Source organism: Vulpes lagopus, chromosome 2 (assembly GCF_018345385.1).
Source record: "Vulpes lagopus strain Blue_001 chromosome 2, ASM1834538v1, whole genome shotgun sequence".
Classification (NCBI taxonomy): Eukaryota; Metazoa; Chordata; class Mammalia; order Carnivora; family Canidae; genus Vulpes; species Vulpes lagopus.
Window position 1 is genome coordinate 161005909 of NC_054825.1, and position 17476 is coordinate 161023384.

The 17476-nt window shown below is 43.9% G+C and overlaps 2 protein-coding genes across 3 annotated transcripts in view; one reads left to right on the forward strand and one right to left on the reverse strand.

Moving 5' to 3' along the window:
• Positions 1-5973, forward strand: part of LOC121484450 (zinc finger protein 551-like) — a 56144-nt gene extending 50171 nt beyond the window's left edge. The window contains exons 4-6 of one of the 2 annotated variants that reach the window (XR_005986040.1): positions 1768-1960; positions 2175-2296; positions 3791-5973. The gene's annotated coding sequence lies outside the window, so the exon portion shown is untranslated. The remainder of the gene's footprint in view (positions 1-1767; positions 1961-2174; positions 2297-3790) is intronic. The other variant, XR_005986041.1, reaches the window with a different exon arrangement.
• ZNF550 (zinc finger protein 550) lies at positions 1154-9089 on the reverse strand. Its single transcript, XM_041743770.1, has 4 exons — positions 8266-9089; positions 5993-6119; positions 3783-3878; positions 1154-2862 (listed from the first exon to the last, which is right to left on the reverse strand). The coding sequence occupies exons 1-4, from the start codon at positions 8290-8292 to the stop codon at positions 1847-1849; spliced, it is 1266 nt and encodes a 421-aa protein (XP_041599704.1). The 5' UTR covers positions 8293-9089; the 3' UTR covers positions 1154-1846.
• Between the last annotated feature and the right edge of the window lie 8387 nt (positions 9090-17476).

The window sequence follows — 17476 nt, forward strand, 5'->3', positions numbered from 1 at the left end:
AACAAATCTGACACCTGCATGTACACAATTGGACTCTTCTGTTCAAATCTCTGGCACTTTATTTTGTAACAAAACTTCACACAACCAGTTGTAAGATCAGACAATGAGAATAGTCTGTGTTTGTTTTTCTGGGCTTACCATGAATTTGCCTCAGCAGAGTGTTTTTCTTCCATGGTTTTAGCTATAATTCAACCCCTAGAAAGCTGTGGAGAGGGACTGGGGAATGCCCAGTCTCTGACACAGGATTAATGAACTTGTGAACCCCCAGGAACAGGAAGGCCTTAGGCCCCAACAGAGGAGGCCACACTCATACTATCAGGGGAAGATACAGAAAAAAACCAAGCAGAATGGAATCAAGAAAAAGTGAGGGAGGGAGAACATCAGGCATTTAAAAGCCACATGAACAAGGAGTTTTACTTATAAATATCGAACCCGGGGCTCAGCAGTTTAGCGCCTGCCTTCGGCCCAGGGCGCGATCCTGGAGTCCCGGGATTGAGTCCCATGTCGGGCTCCCGGCATGGAGCCTGCTTCTCCCTCTGCCTGTGTCTCTGCCTCTCTCTCTTTCTCTATGTCTATCATGAATAAGTAAAAAATTTAAAAAATAAACAAAATAAATATCAAACCTTTCAACAGTCTCAATGGATCATGTTTTAATGTGGCTGTTGTACATGGATCCTTCTCTCCATCAGAGGCAAGTGGTATATGATGTTATTTTCAAAATTCTAACTTCTTCTAAGTTCAAGTATCTCATGACTCAGCCTTCACTTTCCTCACAAAGAATGATGCTCCTTGTGGGTACAGATGTGTGGAACAAGGCTTGCAGCAAACGTCTAGAAAGCTGCCCTCACTGTCCAAGCTTCCTGACACAGGACAGCAGTGAACACACATTAAAAACAAAGGGCTGAGACCCTTTCTCTCAAACATTCCCCCACCAAAAAAATAAAACTGATGAAAAACTGTAATAAGTTTGGCAGGGAAATCTGAAAGTTTGTGAAGACATTTGTTTTTTTCCATTTATAGTTTAGGTTTCCATCTCCTTCTTTTTATTTTTTTTAAAAATAATGCTGATGGGCAGCCCAGGTGGCTCAGCAGTTTAGCGCCTGCCTTTGGCCCAGGGCCTAATCCTGGAGACCCGGGATCAAGTCCCACGTCGGGCTCCCTGCATGGAGCCTGCTTCTCCCTCTGCCTGTCTCTCATGAATGAATAAATAAAATCTTAAAAAAAATAAAATAAAAATAATGCTGAGATGGCTTTCTAAGTGTCAACCAAGGGGCAGACCTATGGTTGGAGGTCTTTGTAAGTGCACAGTACCCAATGTCCATTTCCTACATCCTCCTCACGGGCATAATAAGGCCCACACAGGGTCCCATTCCATCTGACTCTTAACAGTTAAGTGCTGACCTAAGTTTTCTCACAGCACTGGCAATGATGTGGCTCCTGTTGGTTATGAATTCTCAGATGGCAGGTAAGATTCTTCTGGCTAAAACCTCTTCTATAGTTGTGTTCAGAATGTGTTTCCTCAGAGCTTTCTCTGATGTTGACAGAGGTGGACTCACAGGTGATCTGCCTTCTCAAAATTCTCTCTGGTATGAATCCAATGATGAGTGGGGGCAGAGCAGTGGCTGGAGGCTTTCTCATGCTCACTGCATTCACAGGCTTCATCTCCAGTGTGACTACTCATGTGTTTGAAAAGCCAACCAAAAAAACCTCTCCGACATTCTTTAAACTGAAAGGGTTTTTTGGTTTTTTTTTTTTTTCTTCTTTCAGTGTGGATCCCCTTATGAAGGACAAAAGAGTAGCAGTGGGTGAAGGCCTTTCTGCATCCACAGCACTGAGAGGGCTTCTTTCAAGTATGAACCCGCTGGTGCTGCAGGAGGTGTGACCTGCGTTTGAAGGCTTTCCCACACTCGAGGCACTTATATGGCGTCTCCCCCGTGTGGATGACAGAGTGCTGAATGAGGTATGTGCTCCGGTGAAAGGCTTTCCCACACTGGGCACACTCATAGGGCTTCTCCCCGGTGTGAATCCGCTGGTGCTGCATGAGTTCTGAGCTGCATCTGAAGGCCTTCCCACACTCCATGCAATCGTAGGGCTTTTCTCCAGTGTGGATGATATAGTGCTGAATCAGGTGTGCTCTGTTGCTGAATGATTTCTCACATTCTTTGCACTCAAAGGGTTTTTCTCCAGTGTGGGTCCTGTTATGCCGAATAAAAGTTGAGCGGTGGGTGAAGGCCTTTCGACACTGACTGCACTCGTAGGGCTTCTCTCCAGTGTGAATCGGATGGTGTTGCATGAGGTAAGACCTGCGTTTGAAGGCCTTCCCACACTCCATGCACTTGTATGGTTTCTCCCCAGTGTGAATGAGGTAGTGCCGAATAAGGGTTGAGCTCTGGCTAAAGGCTTTCCCACATGCGTTACATTCATAGGGTTTCATGCCAGTATGAACCCGCTGATGTCGAACGAGGTACCACTTCCGGTTAAAACCTTTCCCACACTGCTTGCATTTGTAGAGATTATTCCCTGCATGAATCATATGGCCTTTACTTGGTCCCTGTGGGTCACATTCATGGAGAACATGTCCCTGAGAGACTCTCTCCTGTAATATCCTGGAGTGCAGACTATCATCTGTCCCTAAACCATCATTTTCAAGGCTCATTCTCTCAAGATGGGTCTCCTTTTGAGCATCTGTCCCAGGTCTCAATTGACCTTTCTGCATTTCCAAAAGCCCTTCCCAACCTCTGGCATGCGCCAACCTGGAGTCCCCTGAAGATCCCTGAGTCAGGCTTCCCTGGAGCAAAGCTCCCTCAGACAAAACCAGTGGAGAAGTGCTTGGGTCCCTGATCTGAAGTTTTGTGCTGTCACCTGCAGAGAAGCCAACACAGAGGGGTACTTTTACTGCTCAATACAGAAGAAACAAACTCAACACTTCAGTGGCAAAGTGTGGGTGAAACAGCATATCTCTGAGACTACTGCATTCTGCAGCTCTATAACCTGGGTTCCCAAGGACTGTCTATGGTCCTTGTACCCTTGACACCATTAAAGGGAAAATCCAAAGAGCAGGCTGGACCAGGGGACCGAGGATCTAGAGTAGAGACCCCTTCTCACAGTCCAGAGGAGAGAAGGGAGAACAGTTTTGATAACACTTGTCTGTGGGGTATTTGCTTTAAGAATTGATATCTCTTGGTGTTAGGAGAGCACATAGAAGTAGCTCTATGGAATGAAAGAAAAACATTCATCTTCCTAGAGGAGGTGTCCCAAGAGCTAGGTCCTAATAGAGAATCAGAGTTGCCAGAGAAAGAAAGAAGAAAGGAGCACTGGGTTGGAATGGAAGGAGCAGCCATGGGTAGAGTCACTCTTGGACAGTACTGAATGGTTAAAGGAAGAAAGGGCCCCACATGCCTAGTAATGCCAACACTGAAGGTGGATCACAGTAAAAGGAAGAGAATTAAGACTGAGGAAGATGGAAGGAGACACTCAGGGACAGATAAGGTAGAAAAGACAAGCTTCTGCTCTGCTGAGAGGCACTATGTGGTGGTTAAGAAGCCTCCGGAGCCAGAAAGCCATTGTTCTGTCCCACCTCTACCAAGTGAGTGATCCTGGATAGGTAACTTTCTTCTTCAAGGCCTGATTCCTCATGAGAGATCAGGAGACTCCATTTCATTCATGTTCTCCATGAATGTAACCAGGAGGACACAAAGAGTTTCACACAGAAGTTCAGAGGCACTGGTCTCTTGCATGCTGAAGGCTCCCATGACCCCACCTGACCAGTTGTCTGCTCCTACCTGAGCAGGTACTACGTGAGAGGCCTCTCTTTCCTGTCCATAGCTCCTGCCCACACTTCAGTAGGTGGGTCAACTCTGGTTTGGGAACCGGATGCCCTGTTGATGGAGAAGGAAACAGGTCATGGTGTATGAGAAGAAGGCAACATCTCCATCCCATTTGGGACTTCATAGCAGGGACAAGACCTGAATGAAGCTGTGAAGAAAACGCTGATCTGCAACCTGGAAAGCAAGCGCACAAATTCCATCCTTGGGCTGCAAGTGCCATAGAGGGTAGTGCTGTCTACGCAACACCAATGTCCCTGAACCTCATCAGTAGAAGCCAATCCTACTCAGGGGCATACCACTTTCACACACAGCTGAGAGCCTGGGAATGGGAGCCCTTCCTTCCAGAAAGGATTCTGTAATTAATTTAAGTCACTGTTCTTAAACACCCTGTGCTTCAGAACCACTTAAGGATGCTTGATTCCAACCTCAAACCAAAAGATACCAAACTGCTTGGGGTGAGGCCTAGCCATGATATTTCTGAGCTCTCCCTAGGGAATTGTCTTTCAGAGAGAACTGAAAACTGCCAGGGGAAGAAATCAGGGAATGGCATCTCTGATCACTGGTAATCTGAGGCAAACAGGTAACCGGAACTGAAGACAAAGCCTTTGTTCCAACGTGAGGGGAGGCTGAATGAGGGGGCTGTTTCCTCAGTCCCGGCTTTAGCACCTCATAGGCCCACAAGGGTGATGAGCAGAGAGAACCTTAAATCGCTAAAGACAGAACTATGTGGCTGCTACCTTCACCCAGGGGGCCAGCCCCGCCCTGGGGCTTCTCTTGAGGGGAGATGGGGAATCTCCTTCAGGGGAAGCCAGGTTTAGCTGCTGTCACGTGCAGCCAGATACATCTCAACAGAGACAGGTGGATTCTGTACAGAAGTCTAGTGACTGAGGCCCCAGGACCCACTGAAGTCTCAACTGGAAAATTCTGATCCTCAGCCCCGGACTCACTGGGACAGGTCTCGGTAATGGTCACCAGTGTGTGCTACCTGCCTGGCACCAAGTTCAGGGAGGGGCAATAGAAATGTGAGCCAGACCCTCCTCTGGCTCTTCCAGTAGTGGAGCTCACTGTCACCTCAGGACCTTTTCATGTACTGGTTCCTCCAGTAAACTAAAACCCCTCCTCTACCTCCCCTCCAAGCTTCAAGTCTCAGTTCTAATGTCACTTCCAGAGATGCCTTTTCTGAAGCAACCATGAAGTACCCATGATGGGTTATGACCACCTGGCTACATATTCCTAAGTTCCCCTAATTTTTCTATATATGACTCATCACAATTCATTTAAGATTGACATCTGCCTTCCCATCTGAACTCAGAGTGACTAGTGCCATTGTCACTGATGGCTTCTCTTTAAACATACCCACTTTTAATTTTTGTTACATATTTTGTTATAAAAGGGAACTCTGTTTTGCTCTGGTAAATGAGAAAAGTCAGGTTCACTTTCCACAAGTGGCAGGTTACCATCAAAACACAACAAGGAAATCAAAGTAATGCCAGTAGAGTCCTAGCAAGTTCATGTAGATAGCTCAGATTGTGAGCTAGAGGCTGTTCCTTCTATTGAAAAGAAAAATTAGACACAATTAGGGCACATGAAATACTCAGAACTGTTCTGAGACTTTCTCTTGACACCAATCAGCATTCCAGGCTGAGAAGATAAAAGGACTGGCTTTCTCAAGGTGTCCACTCCTAGCATTCTGTGACATTCCCATGTACCTTCTAAAGCAGCTCCTGCCCCAGTGCAGGACTGTGACCCAGGCCTCAGGAGAACAGGTGATGTACATGGAGATACCAAGGGTCTCTTTACAGACACTATTGTTTAGGAAGATCCTTGAGGGGCACTGATGACAAATGCCATATAGGGATCTGCCAGACTCTCTCCTGAGAACAGCCCATCCCTCACAGCCCTGCTACTGGATCCTGGGATGTCTGACCCAACCAGGCTCCTGTGGAATCTGGAATGTGGACTTCAGATTTAAGCCTGAATGTGCTGGGTATTGGGGTGAGGGTTCGTGTTCAGAAGTTGCTTCTGTCCCAATGATCCTGGATGAGAAGGAGCCAGAAAACTGTAGGATCTTTGGGAAGGAGGGAAGATGGCTCCTATGACCTTCTTGATCAGCTGGAAATCAAGAAGGCTGGCTTGACCCACAGGGATGAGAGATGAACCCTTACCCAGTGAGACCAGAAGCCCATAGGTCTCCAGCATCACCTCCTGGTACAGGGCCTTCTGGTCCAGGTCCAGCTGCCCCCACTCTTCCCGAGTGAAGGTCACAGCCACATCCTTGAAGGTCACCAAAACCTGGAAAGCCAAACAGAGGTAATGAGGTTGGCCTCATGCAGCTGGGTGGGGTCAGACCCAGTCTCTGGTGAAGGTGCAGAGACCCAGGCCTGAATCACCAAAGCCTCCTGAGGGCCGAGCTCTGAGCTGGGCTCAAGGGAGAGGGAGATGCAACCTTTGACACAATGCAATTATGGCTGAGAGAAACTTCCCCTGGGAAAGCCACTGCGATGACAGACAGTAGCACTCCCCTGATAACTGTGGGGGCAGGCAGTACGTCATCAGGGACATTAGAGGAACAGGGAAAATGTTCATGATGATAATTTCCAACAATGAGAACAGCAGCAATGGTAGCTGAGTCTCCCTGGTCCTCCCCTCATGCCCGTCCCCAGCTAAGGGCTTCCCACACAGAGGAAGGTGGCTAGTGACTAGAAGTCTCTAGTTCTGGAGCCAGACTCCCAGGGACTGAATCAAGATTCTTGACTCTGACACTTGTAGGCTGTGATCACGAGGAGGACATCATATCACTTCTCCAAGCCTTGATTTCCACATCAATAATCATCCCCATTTCACCAGGCAGTTCTGAGAACTAAAGACAAAACGCTCACAGTGCAAACAGCAGAGTACCTGGCCTGGTATGTGCTCAACGTATTTTGTGACTTTTATTATTCCTCCCACAGCCCACAAGGTGAATGCCACCATCACCTCCATGTCACAGCCAGCAGCCTGAGGCTCAGGCAGCTCTAGAAAGTCACCCACAATCTCACATTTAAGGAGTTAAGACAGGATCTGAACATCCAGCAAAAGATGACAGAATTACCAGAAAACAGGCAGGTAAGGGCCCAAAGCATCTTTTTTTTTTAATTTTTTTATTCATGATACACACACAGAGAGAGGTAAGAGACACAGGCAGAGGGAGAAGCAGGCTCCATGCAGGGAGCCCCATGTGGGAGTCCATCCGGGAACTCCAGGATCATACTCTGAGCTGAAGGCAGACACACTCAACCGCTGAGCCACCTAGGCGTCCCCCCCCCCCCCCCACAGCATCTTAATTAGAAATAAAGCAACCAGGAAAGGCTAGTCTCAGCGGTGACACTGATGTACAGGAGGAGTGCAGAGAGACAGCCCTGCAGGGACCTGGGGACAGGGCATGCGGCAAAGGCTGCAAAATGGGAAGGACTCTGGCAAATTCAGCATCACCCAGCTGGGTGCAGTGAGCAAGGGAGGAAAGGAAGAGAAGCACCGAGGTAAGTCCAGGGGCAGATGGAGCAGAGCCTGGGGCCCACGGAGGGGTCTGTGTGCATTTAACAGAAGTATCATGGGAGCCCCTGAAGGGGAGGCCCATTCACTCATTCAGCCATTTACTGAATACCTTTTACAAGCCCAGGCCAACTAGGTCTCAGGATAGAGCAGCCACAGGTGCTCACGATCCAGGGCTAGAAACAGATCCTAAACAAGCAACTAAAATCAGCAAGACAATGTCAGAGGGCCCTAAAGAATCCAAAGACAAGAAAACAGAGCATGGGGACTAAAGAGATTGTAGTCCCCTTTACATGGGGCACCACGGAAGGCGTCTCGCAGTATGGCACCACTAACTGAATGTCTTAAACAAGAAAGCAGATTCACTACTGTCAGGGGAAAGCCAGTTCCACTTACTCTAACTGGAAGGATAAACTGCTTGGCCTAACTGGCTCCCAGCCTGCCCTTCCAACCGTTTCTGCCCCAGCACAGCAGCAATTCCAAAAACCGCTCGTCTCTCTTCCACCCCAGCCCTCAGCTGTAGAGCTAGAGGCCAGGAGGGCGCAAGGCTCAGGTTCCCGCTGTGGTGAGCCAAGACACACGGGCATCCCCGAGGAAAGAGCTCCCAGAGCGAGGCTCCCGGGACCCGCTGGACACCAGGGGATGCACATCATCCCCGGATCGTTCTAGTTCCCTCAACCTAGGACGAGAACTATCAACACCCAGTGCAGCAGGGGGACACTTGCGAGGTCACGGCCTCGGGAAGGGTCGCCTACACAAGTCACGCCGTCCCTTCCACACGGCATCCCCCCCGGCTGCCAGAGACCGGCGCTACCCCCACGTGCCTCCGACCTGCCTTCGGAGAAACAGCGGCCGGGGAGGCCAGGCGCGCGGTCACAGGGCACCGCCATCCCGAACGGCCACTCACCTGCGCCGGGTGCACGGGCATCGCCATCGGGCCGCAAGAGGGCGCTGGGGGGCTGTCGCAGGGTTAGCCGGCTCTCCCCCTCCGGTCCCACAGAGAGGCGGGAGGAGCGCGCGGCCACGGTTCCCCTCTCCCGCCCGACAAGCGGAAGCTCACAGTCGGCTAGCACCTACCCGCTGCGTCACAAACACACGCCCACCCGCGACGCTGGAAGTCCCGCCCCGCCGGCGGGGCCGGCAACGCCCCTTACTGTGGCACAGCTTCCCGGGTAATGTAGTATTTGTCCTGACTCCGCCCTGCGGAGGATTGCTACACTCTTTCCAGGAGCGAAGAGGGCATTGTCCAAGGACAGGGGCGCTGGGTAAGGGTGTGCAGAAGATCCGAAGAAGAGGGCGGCATCGGATACTCCTAAAGGGATGCACCTACATTTTTTGGGAGGAGGAATGCACCCAAATTGCGTTTTCTATGTCTTTTTATTTTTTTTAAAGATTTTATTTATTTATTCATGAGAGACAGAGAGGCGGAGACACAGGCAGAGGGAGAAGTAGGCTCCATGCAGGAGCCCGACGTGGGACTCGATCCCTGGACCCCAGGACCCCAGGATCACAACCTGAGCTGAAGGCAGGCGCTAAACCGCTGAGCCACCCAGGGATCCCCTAGTGTTGTAAATTTTGAAAACCACATTCTCTTGTTGCTTCAACATCCTACATACCGGCTGAGAGCCCACGTGACCAGGTACACCAGTATGATAATAAGGCTAGTTCCCTGTACCAATTCTTTCCTTGTCTTTCCCTGTGATCTAGTGACATTCCACTGCATTAATGAAATTCCTGTGTCTGTGTACTCCCCCTTGACTCCCAATAATGATACTTGCCTCCTTGGGATCTCCACCTGCTTGGTTGAGTCAATTCCCTGGCTCCATCTGGCTTCTTGTATGGGGTGTGGTGCCTCCCTCTTCTAGGAGCTGTGAATGTAATAAATCCTTTAATTTCATATATCACTGAGCAGCCTTGTAGTGTTGCTTAAAGACTCCACAGGGGGACTTATTCCCGCATTCACTATATGGGGGAGTAACACATGATATATTTTATCATAGTGTCCCTTAGATACAAGTACCTTCATTCACAGCTTTGAACTAATAAACAGTATCTTGTTGCTCTTCAAATACACTCAGATTGAAGCTTTAGAGTCAACTTTGTTTCAGTATGTCCACTGAGGGTAAGGAGAGGAAAGACTTCACATAAGCAGCCATTACTGGGATATTGGGGAGGAAAATGTTGTGTGTCCCTGAAACAGGTAGGGAATAGTGAAAATTTTGTTTTCTATAAATTTTTAAATAAGTTTATGAAGCTCCTTCAGATTTTATGTGGAATATATAGATTTAATTTACCTAAAATGAGAGAGGTTGACACAAATTATAATTTTAAGCTTATCATTATCCAAGTATCCTTATATTTATTCTGCCTTTTCTATTTTTAAAAAATGTATTCCCAAAATGTAAGGCAATATATTATAGATTCCATCCAGCTGAACAGGAACCCAAAGAAAATCTGAATGTACACACTGCAATGTTAGTCCTATAATGCATGCTTTCAATAGTTGGCAACCAACAAATATTATTTCTCTTCAACTACATGTTGATCAAAGCTTCAGAATCAATTTTGTAGGCTTTGGTATGTGCAATCAAGGGACAAAGAAGAAAGAATTCAGCTAGGGTCATGACATGGGAAATGAATGAGGAATGGCAAAAGAAAACCGGGTGCCTGGGTGGCTCAATCGGTTAAGCATCCAACTCTTGATTTCCTCTCAGTTCATGATCTCAGGACTGTGAGATTGAGCCCCATGTTGGGTTCCATGCTGGGCATGGAACCTGCTTAAGATTTTCTCTCTCTCCTTCTGCCCATACCTCTGCATGTATACATCTCAGTATTCCAACCCCAGCAATCCTATCTGTTCCCCACCCCCAAATATATTTCTAACTGAATTTCCTAACACAAATACTGCCACGATCTGAATGTTTGTGTCCCCCTCAATTCATATGTTGAAAACCTAATGCCTAATGTGATGGTATTAGGAGATGGGACCTTTGGGAGGCGACTAAGTCATGAGAGCTCTGCCTTAAAATGGAACTAGTGCCCTTATAAAAGAGATCCTTGCCCCTTCCACCATGTGAGGACACAGCAAGAAGGCTGTCAGCGAACCAGAAAGTGGGCTCTCATTAGACACCAAATCTGCCAGGACCTTAATCTTGGACTTCCAGCCTCCAGAACGGTGAGAGATAAATTTCTGTTGTTTATAAGCCACTCAGTCTGTGGTATTTCCTTATAGCAGACCTAACAAACTAAGACAGATACAATTCATTTTGAAATCTTAGACTTATCTGAAAAGAAGAGCCACTTGCCAAATTTTTTTCCTGCTGTGATAGTGGCTACTATGAAAACAATCTGAGCACGTGTGCAAAGGGGCATCTTATCCCTGAGATAAATTTTTTTGGGCACCTGAGTGGCTCAGTGGGTTGAGCATCCAACTCTTGGTTTTGACTAGGGTCATGATTTCAGGGTCCCGTGCAGTGGGGAGTCTGCTTGAGGATTCTCTCTCCCTCTTTATCTGCCCCTCCCCCACTCATATGTTCTCTCTACCTAAAATAAATAAATAAATAAATAAATAAATAAATAAATAAATAAACCACCTAATTCTCTCTCCCCCTCTGCCCCTCCACTAAACTCCTTCCTCACACTTGCTCTGTCTCTCTAAAAAACCAAAACAAAAAACATTTCGTTATTATTTGAGGGTGATGTTTGTGATCCAAATAACTATTCTTCCCTTTTCTATACAGATTTATTTTGAGTTAACCGAATAGAAGACTGTTGACATTTCTTTGTACTTCATTAGAATTTCTAGCTAATAAATGCTATTAAATAGCATATGCTGCTATTATGCTATTATAAATATCATATATATTATATATATTATAAATGCATAAATAGCAATAGAAGTAGGATACAAATGTGTTTCAATGGTGCATGAAATAATCAACTACCCAATAATGATCATTGCATGCTGACAGTGTATAAGATGCATGGTGAATTGGTATTGGATAGAAAATGCTAATAATATTAGGACTCATCACAAAAGAGACACGCCCATGCATCAGAGCAGACTTACTTGAGGCAGTCACAATTTCTCAGCACTATGTGTAGAGTATTATGGCTAAAGGCTAACCTGGATTTCAAACTTGTTTGGATGGCAAGACTATTAACTGAAATTGAGAATGTTGGAATATGAGCTCAAGGTGCATTTGAGGCATTCAACTGGAGACATTGGATTGAGGATATAGGATGGCATTTGGAATAGACTCAGGATGTTAGCTGAGGCTGGATATGGGCACTTCTGGCTGGCTAGGCAGCCTGGAAGGATGGTCGTTAAGGGTGAGGCCACAACTTGGCAGGGAAGCCAATCCATTTACTTGATGGCTGCAGCTGCCTCTGCAGTCAGAGGTGAAATAGACATTGCTAAATATCATATTCGTATTTAGAGGACACAAAGGTCAGGGAGACACAGTGCAAGGGAATGCCTTTGAATCGGATAGACAAAGAGGAGGACGAATAAATGGATGGAGAATGTGGAAGAGGGTGGGATACAGACTATTATACAGATGGTAATTTCAAGGAGAAGAAATATCTTTTTTCTTGAATCATGAAGACAGTCTACAAGGAAATGTATATTATTGTTGTTATGATTAATACTATTGCATGAATAAAAAAATACTATTGCATGAATACTTCTAAAATTATTTTGTCTGATATAAGGGTTGCTAACCTGGCTTTATTTCCACTCTTATTTGCATGGCAAATGCTTTTTCATACCTTCACTTTTAATCTGGAGGTGTCTTTAGATCTGAAGAATCTTTTATAGGGAGCATATAGACAACTCCTGCTTTTTTATACATTCTGTCACCCGACTTTTGATTGAAACATTTAGTCCATTTACATTCAAAGTAATTATTGATAGGTATGTACTTACTCTCATTTGGTACTTGTTTTATGGTTGTTTTGTTTTTCTCTGTTCCTTTCTTCTCTTGCTCTCTTCTCTCGTCGTTTGTTGGCTTTTAGTGATAAACTTGGATCTCTTTCTCTTTACTTCTTGCATATGTACTACCAGTTTTTTTTATTGTGGCTACCATTAGGTTTATACATAACATCTTATGCATATAGCAGTCTAAATTAAGTTGATGGTCACAATGTGAACCCATTTTTCTTGTTTCAGGTGTATGGTGTCATACATCTTTTATTTTGTGAATCCCTTGACTGGTTTTTATAGACATATTTAATTTTACCGCTTTTGTGCTTCCTACTTTTCTTACTCTTGCTTCTTTCCTTTCTACCCAAAGAATCACCTTTAACGTTTCTTGTAAGGCTGGTTTAGTGGTGATGAATTCCTTTAACTTTTGTTTGTCTGGTAAACTCTTTATCTGTCCTTCTATTCTGAATTATAGCTTTGTTTGGTAAACTATTCTTAGTGCAGATTTTTCTTTCAGTACTTTGAATATATCATGCCACCCCCTTCTGACCTGCAAAGCTTCTGCTAAAAACAACTGATAGCCTTATGGGGGTTTTTATTGTATGTAACTGTCTTCTTTTCTCTTGTTGTTTTTAAAATTCTTCATAACTACTTTCTGTCATTTTAATTACTATGTGTTATGGTGTATATCTCCTTGGGGTGATTTTGTTTGGTGGGGTCTTTCTTTGTCTCCTGGATCTGGATTTGTTTCTTTCCCCAAATTCAGGATCCCTGACAAATCCAAAACACAGCAAATTATGACAAATGACTAAGCAACTTCAACAAACAGATGGTCTAAGAATTAGATGATGAAGTGGTTTTAAGTGAGTAGGGAACAGACCCATCTACTAAGTCATATATATCCATTTTGGATCTGATTCCCTTAAAGAACAGTTTAGGAAAATTGAAAGAATAGAGCACTGACATATGAAACCCCAAATATATTTTTTTCTGTTTTATTTGACAGAGAAAGAGAGCACAAGCAAGCAAAATGGTAGGCAGAGGGAGAGGGAGAAGCAGATTCTAGCATAGCAGAGAGCTTGATATGGGACTCAATTCCAGGACCCTGGAATTCATGACCTGAGCTAAAGGCAGATGCTTAACCAATTGAGTCACCCAGGGCCCTACTCCAAATATTTTGATTGAAAAAAAGTTTTTAGGATTAAACAGTCCTTACATTTTGGAAATGCATTCCAAAGAGATTAGGCATTGAACAAGATGTTGAGATTATATGTAAAAAAACAATCTAGTAGTGAGTGAGACTAGAGGGAATAAAAACAGCAGGGAATTGATCAATGTTGAAAGATTAGGATTGGGGTCATGGGGCTTCATGACACATTTCCTTTTATGTATATATTTGAAAATATCCATTCAAAGGATAAATATGTCTACCATTTTAATGTTAGGAGGAATGCATTAAAAAAGGCAGAAGAAACATTTGGTTTCAGGAGTTAAGCCTGTATCAAAACACAATTTGTACACTTTAAATATGCACAATATAAGAATTTTTAATAAAGCTATTTTTATTTTTTATTTTTTTATTTTTTATTTTTTATTTTTATTTTTTTGGAATTTTTTTTATTTTTTTAAAGATTTTTATTTACTTATTCGAGAGAGAGAGAGAGAGAGAATGAGGCAGAGACACAGGCAGAGGGAGAAGCAGGCTCCTTGCAGGGAGCCCGATGTGGGACTTGATGCCGGGTCTCCAGGATCACACCCTGGGCTAAAAGCAGTGCTAAACTGCTAGGCCACCAGGGCTGCCCTTAATAAAGCTATTTTTTAAAGTAAATGTAGTAAATACTCAAAAGCTGTCACTTCCAAATTATTTTACTATATCGTACTCATATATATTCCTGAGGTTATTGATGACTATTGTATCTGTATGGTGGTATAGAATATAATGTGCTACTGCACATCTCTTCCCAAATTCACGTTCAGTGACATCATTTTAGCAATTTGAAACTGACTGGGATGGGAGTATGTATATACATGAGAGAAACTGACAAACACTACAATACAGGGCCTGTGTTTATTGAATGTCTAGACTTCAGAAAATGATGGAGAATATGTTAAGAATGTAGAAAATGCTTAAATGTATGTGGCCTCTGTAGGTGTTACACTGTAAATAGCACAAAAAAATTTTTTTAAGATTTTGAAATTTTTAAAAAGATTTTTAAATCTATTGACAGAGAGAGCACAAGCCAGGGAAGGTGGGGTGGCAGCAGAAAGAGAGAGAGGGAGAACCAGGGAGCCTGACATGGAGCATGACTGAGCCACCCAGGTTCCCCCCCGCCTCCCGCAAAAAAATTGCAAAGATATTCTTATAGAATTGAAAAACAATACTTCCATTTGGCAGAGGATATAACAGTGCTGAAAAATGAGTAGAGTTCCAAAATGTGTCTTTTTATTATTAATGAAAAGTATCAGCCAACATCCATTTTAAAATAAACAAATAGTGTTGTCATTTTCATTAAAGAAGATATGTAAGTGGCAAACATAAAAAATGCTCAACACCATGAAACATCAGAGAACTGCAATTAAAAGCTATAACACCTCTATTAAGACAGTTAAAAATTTAAAAGACTGACAATATGAAGTATTGGCAAAATGTGGAGGAACAGGAGCTCATAGGCTGTCAGTGGGAACACAGACGGGTATAACCAGCTTAGATCACAGTTGGCAGTTTCTTTTTTTTTAAGATTTTATTTATTCATGAGAGACAGAGAGAGAGAGAGGCAGAGTTTGGCAGTTTCTTACAATGTTTTTAGTCTTCAGATTTTATAAAATGTGCTTCAGTGAAGACCCTGGGGCACAACTAGGACAGATTTTTTTTTTGGTATATTTTTTAAATTGGAGTTCGATTTGCCAACATATAGCATAACACTCGGTGCTCATCCTGTCAAGTGCCCCCCTCAGTGCCCGTCACCCAGTCACCCCATCCCCCCACCCACCTCCCTTTCCACTACCCCTTGTTCATTTCCCTGAGTTAGGGAAACATTATACAGCAATTTAGCAGTGTGGCACGATACAAAATCAATGCCCAGAAATCAGTGGCATTTCTATACACTAACAATGAGACTGAAGAAAGAGAAATTAAGGAATCAATCTCATTTATAATTGCACCCAAAAGCATAAGATGCCTAGGAATAAACCTAACCAAAGAGGTAAAGGATCTATATCCTAAAAACTACAGAACACTTCTGAAAGAAATTGAGGAAGACACAAAGAGATGGAAAAATATTCCATGCTCATGGATTGGAAGAATTAATATTGTGAAAATGTCAATGCTACCCAAGGCAATTTACACATTCAATGCAATTCATATCAAAATACCATGGACTTTCTTCAGAGAGTTGGAACAAATCATCTTAAGATTTGTGTGGAATCAGAAAAGACCCCGAATAGCCAGGGGAATATTGAAAAAGAAAACCATAGCTGGGGGCATCACAATGCCAGATTTCAGGTTGTACTACAAAACTGTGATCATCAAGACAGTGTGGTACTGGCACAAAAACGCAACAGAATAGAGAATCCAGAAGTGGACCCTCAACTTTATGGTCAACTAATATTCGACAAAGCAGGAAAGACTGGAAAAAAGACAGTCACATCCTGGGACAACAGGATCTCCATTCTCTGTCTTCGTTTCTCTGCCTTTAGAGCAGTGGATGGCCACTAAGGTGAACAGCCCAGGAGGACAATGAGGACAATAAATGGTGCTGGGAAAATTGGACAGCCATGTGCAGAAGAATGAAACTAGACCATTCTCTTACACCATACACAAAGATAAACTCAAAATGGATGAAACATCTAAATGTGAGACAAGATTCCATCAAAATCCTAGAGGAGAACACAGGCAACACTCTTTTTGAACTTGGCCACAGCAACTTCTTGCAAGATTCATCCATGAAGGCAAGGGAAACAAAAGCAAAAATGAACTGTTGGGACTTCATCAATATAAAATGCTTCTGCACAGCAAAAGAAACAGTCAACAAAACTAAAAGACAACCTACAGAATGGGAGAAGACATTTGCAAATGACATATCAGATAAAGGGCTAGTACCCAAGATCTATAAAGAACTTATTAAACCAACAGCAAAGAAACAAACAATCCAATCATGAAATGGGCAAAAGACATACAGAAGTTTCACCAAAGAAGAAATAGACATGGCCAACAAGCACATGAGAAAATGCTCCACATCACTTGCCATCAGGGAAATACAAATCAAAACCACAATGAGATACCACCTCACACCAGTGAGAATGGTGAATATCAACAAGACAGGAAACAACAAATGTTGGAGAAGATGTGGAGAAAGGGGAGTCTTCTCGCACTGTTGATGGGAATGTGAACTGGTATAGCCACTCTGGAGAACAGTGTGGAGGTTCCTCAAAGAGTTAAAAATAAAGCAATTGCACTGCTGGGGATTTACCCCCAAAATACAGATGCAGTGAAAAACCGAGATACCTGCATCCCAATGTTTATAAACCAACATATTGCTAAAGAAAGTAAATCCCTGAATCCCTGTAAGGTCTGGTAAGGACAAGGAGAAATTATAAAAGCATGAGGTACATCATGGTTCTCCATTGTCATGATTATGATGGTTTGTATGGGTTTAAATGTATGACAAAAATTTTCAATTGTATACCTTAAATATGTGCAGATTACTGCATGTCAATTGTACCTCAAAAAAGTTTCTAAAAAATAGTTCAGAATAAAAAATCTGAATCACCTACTTTTTGTAAACCAGCAGGTTTAACCACCCAGTACTGACTCCACTCTATTTTTCCTTATTCCTGAGAAAGAGCAGCCCTGAATCAGTGCAGGAAATACTGGTGAGCAATGGAGGCTGTTCCAATCTGGGACAAATGAAACACTGACTGGACCACAAGAGTCACATCCTGGGACAACAGGATCTCCATTCTCTGTCTTCGTTTCTCTGCCTTTAGAGCAGTGGATGGCCACTGAGGTCAACAGCCCAGGAGGACAATAAGAATTCACAAATACCTCTAGATTATTTGCTCTGACAATGACTTCAGCTAGAGAAGATACACAGCACTGGGAGTCCTGTAATTCCTCATAACAATAGTCACTGGGAGATTTATGGATGCACTTTTAGAAGAGGGACATACCATCTAGTTTGCCTATTAATCACAT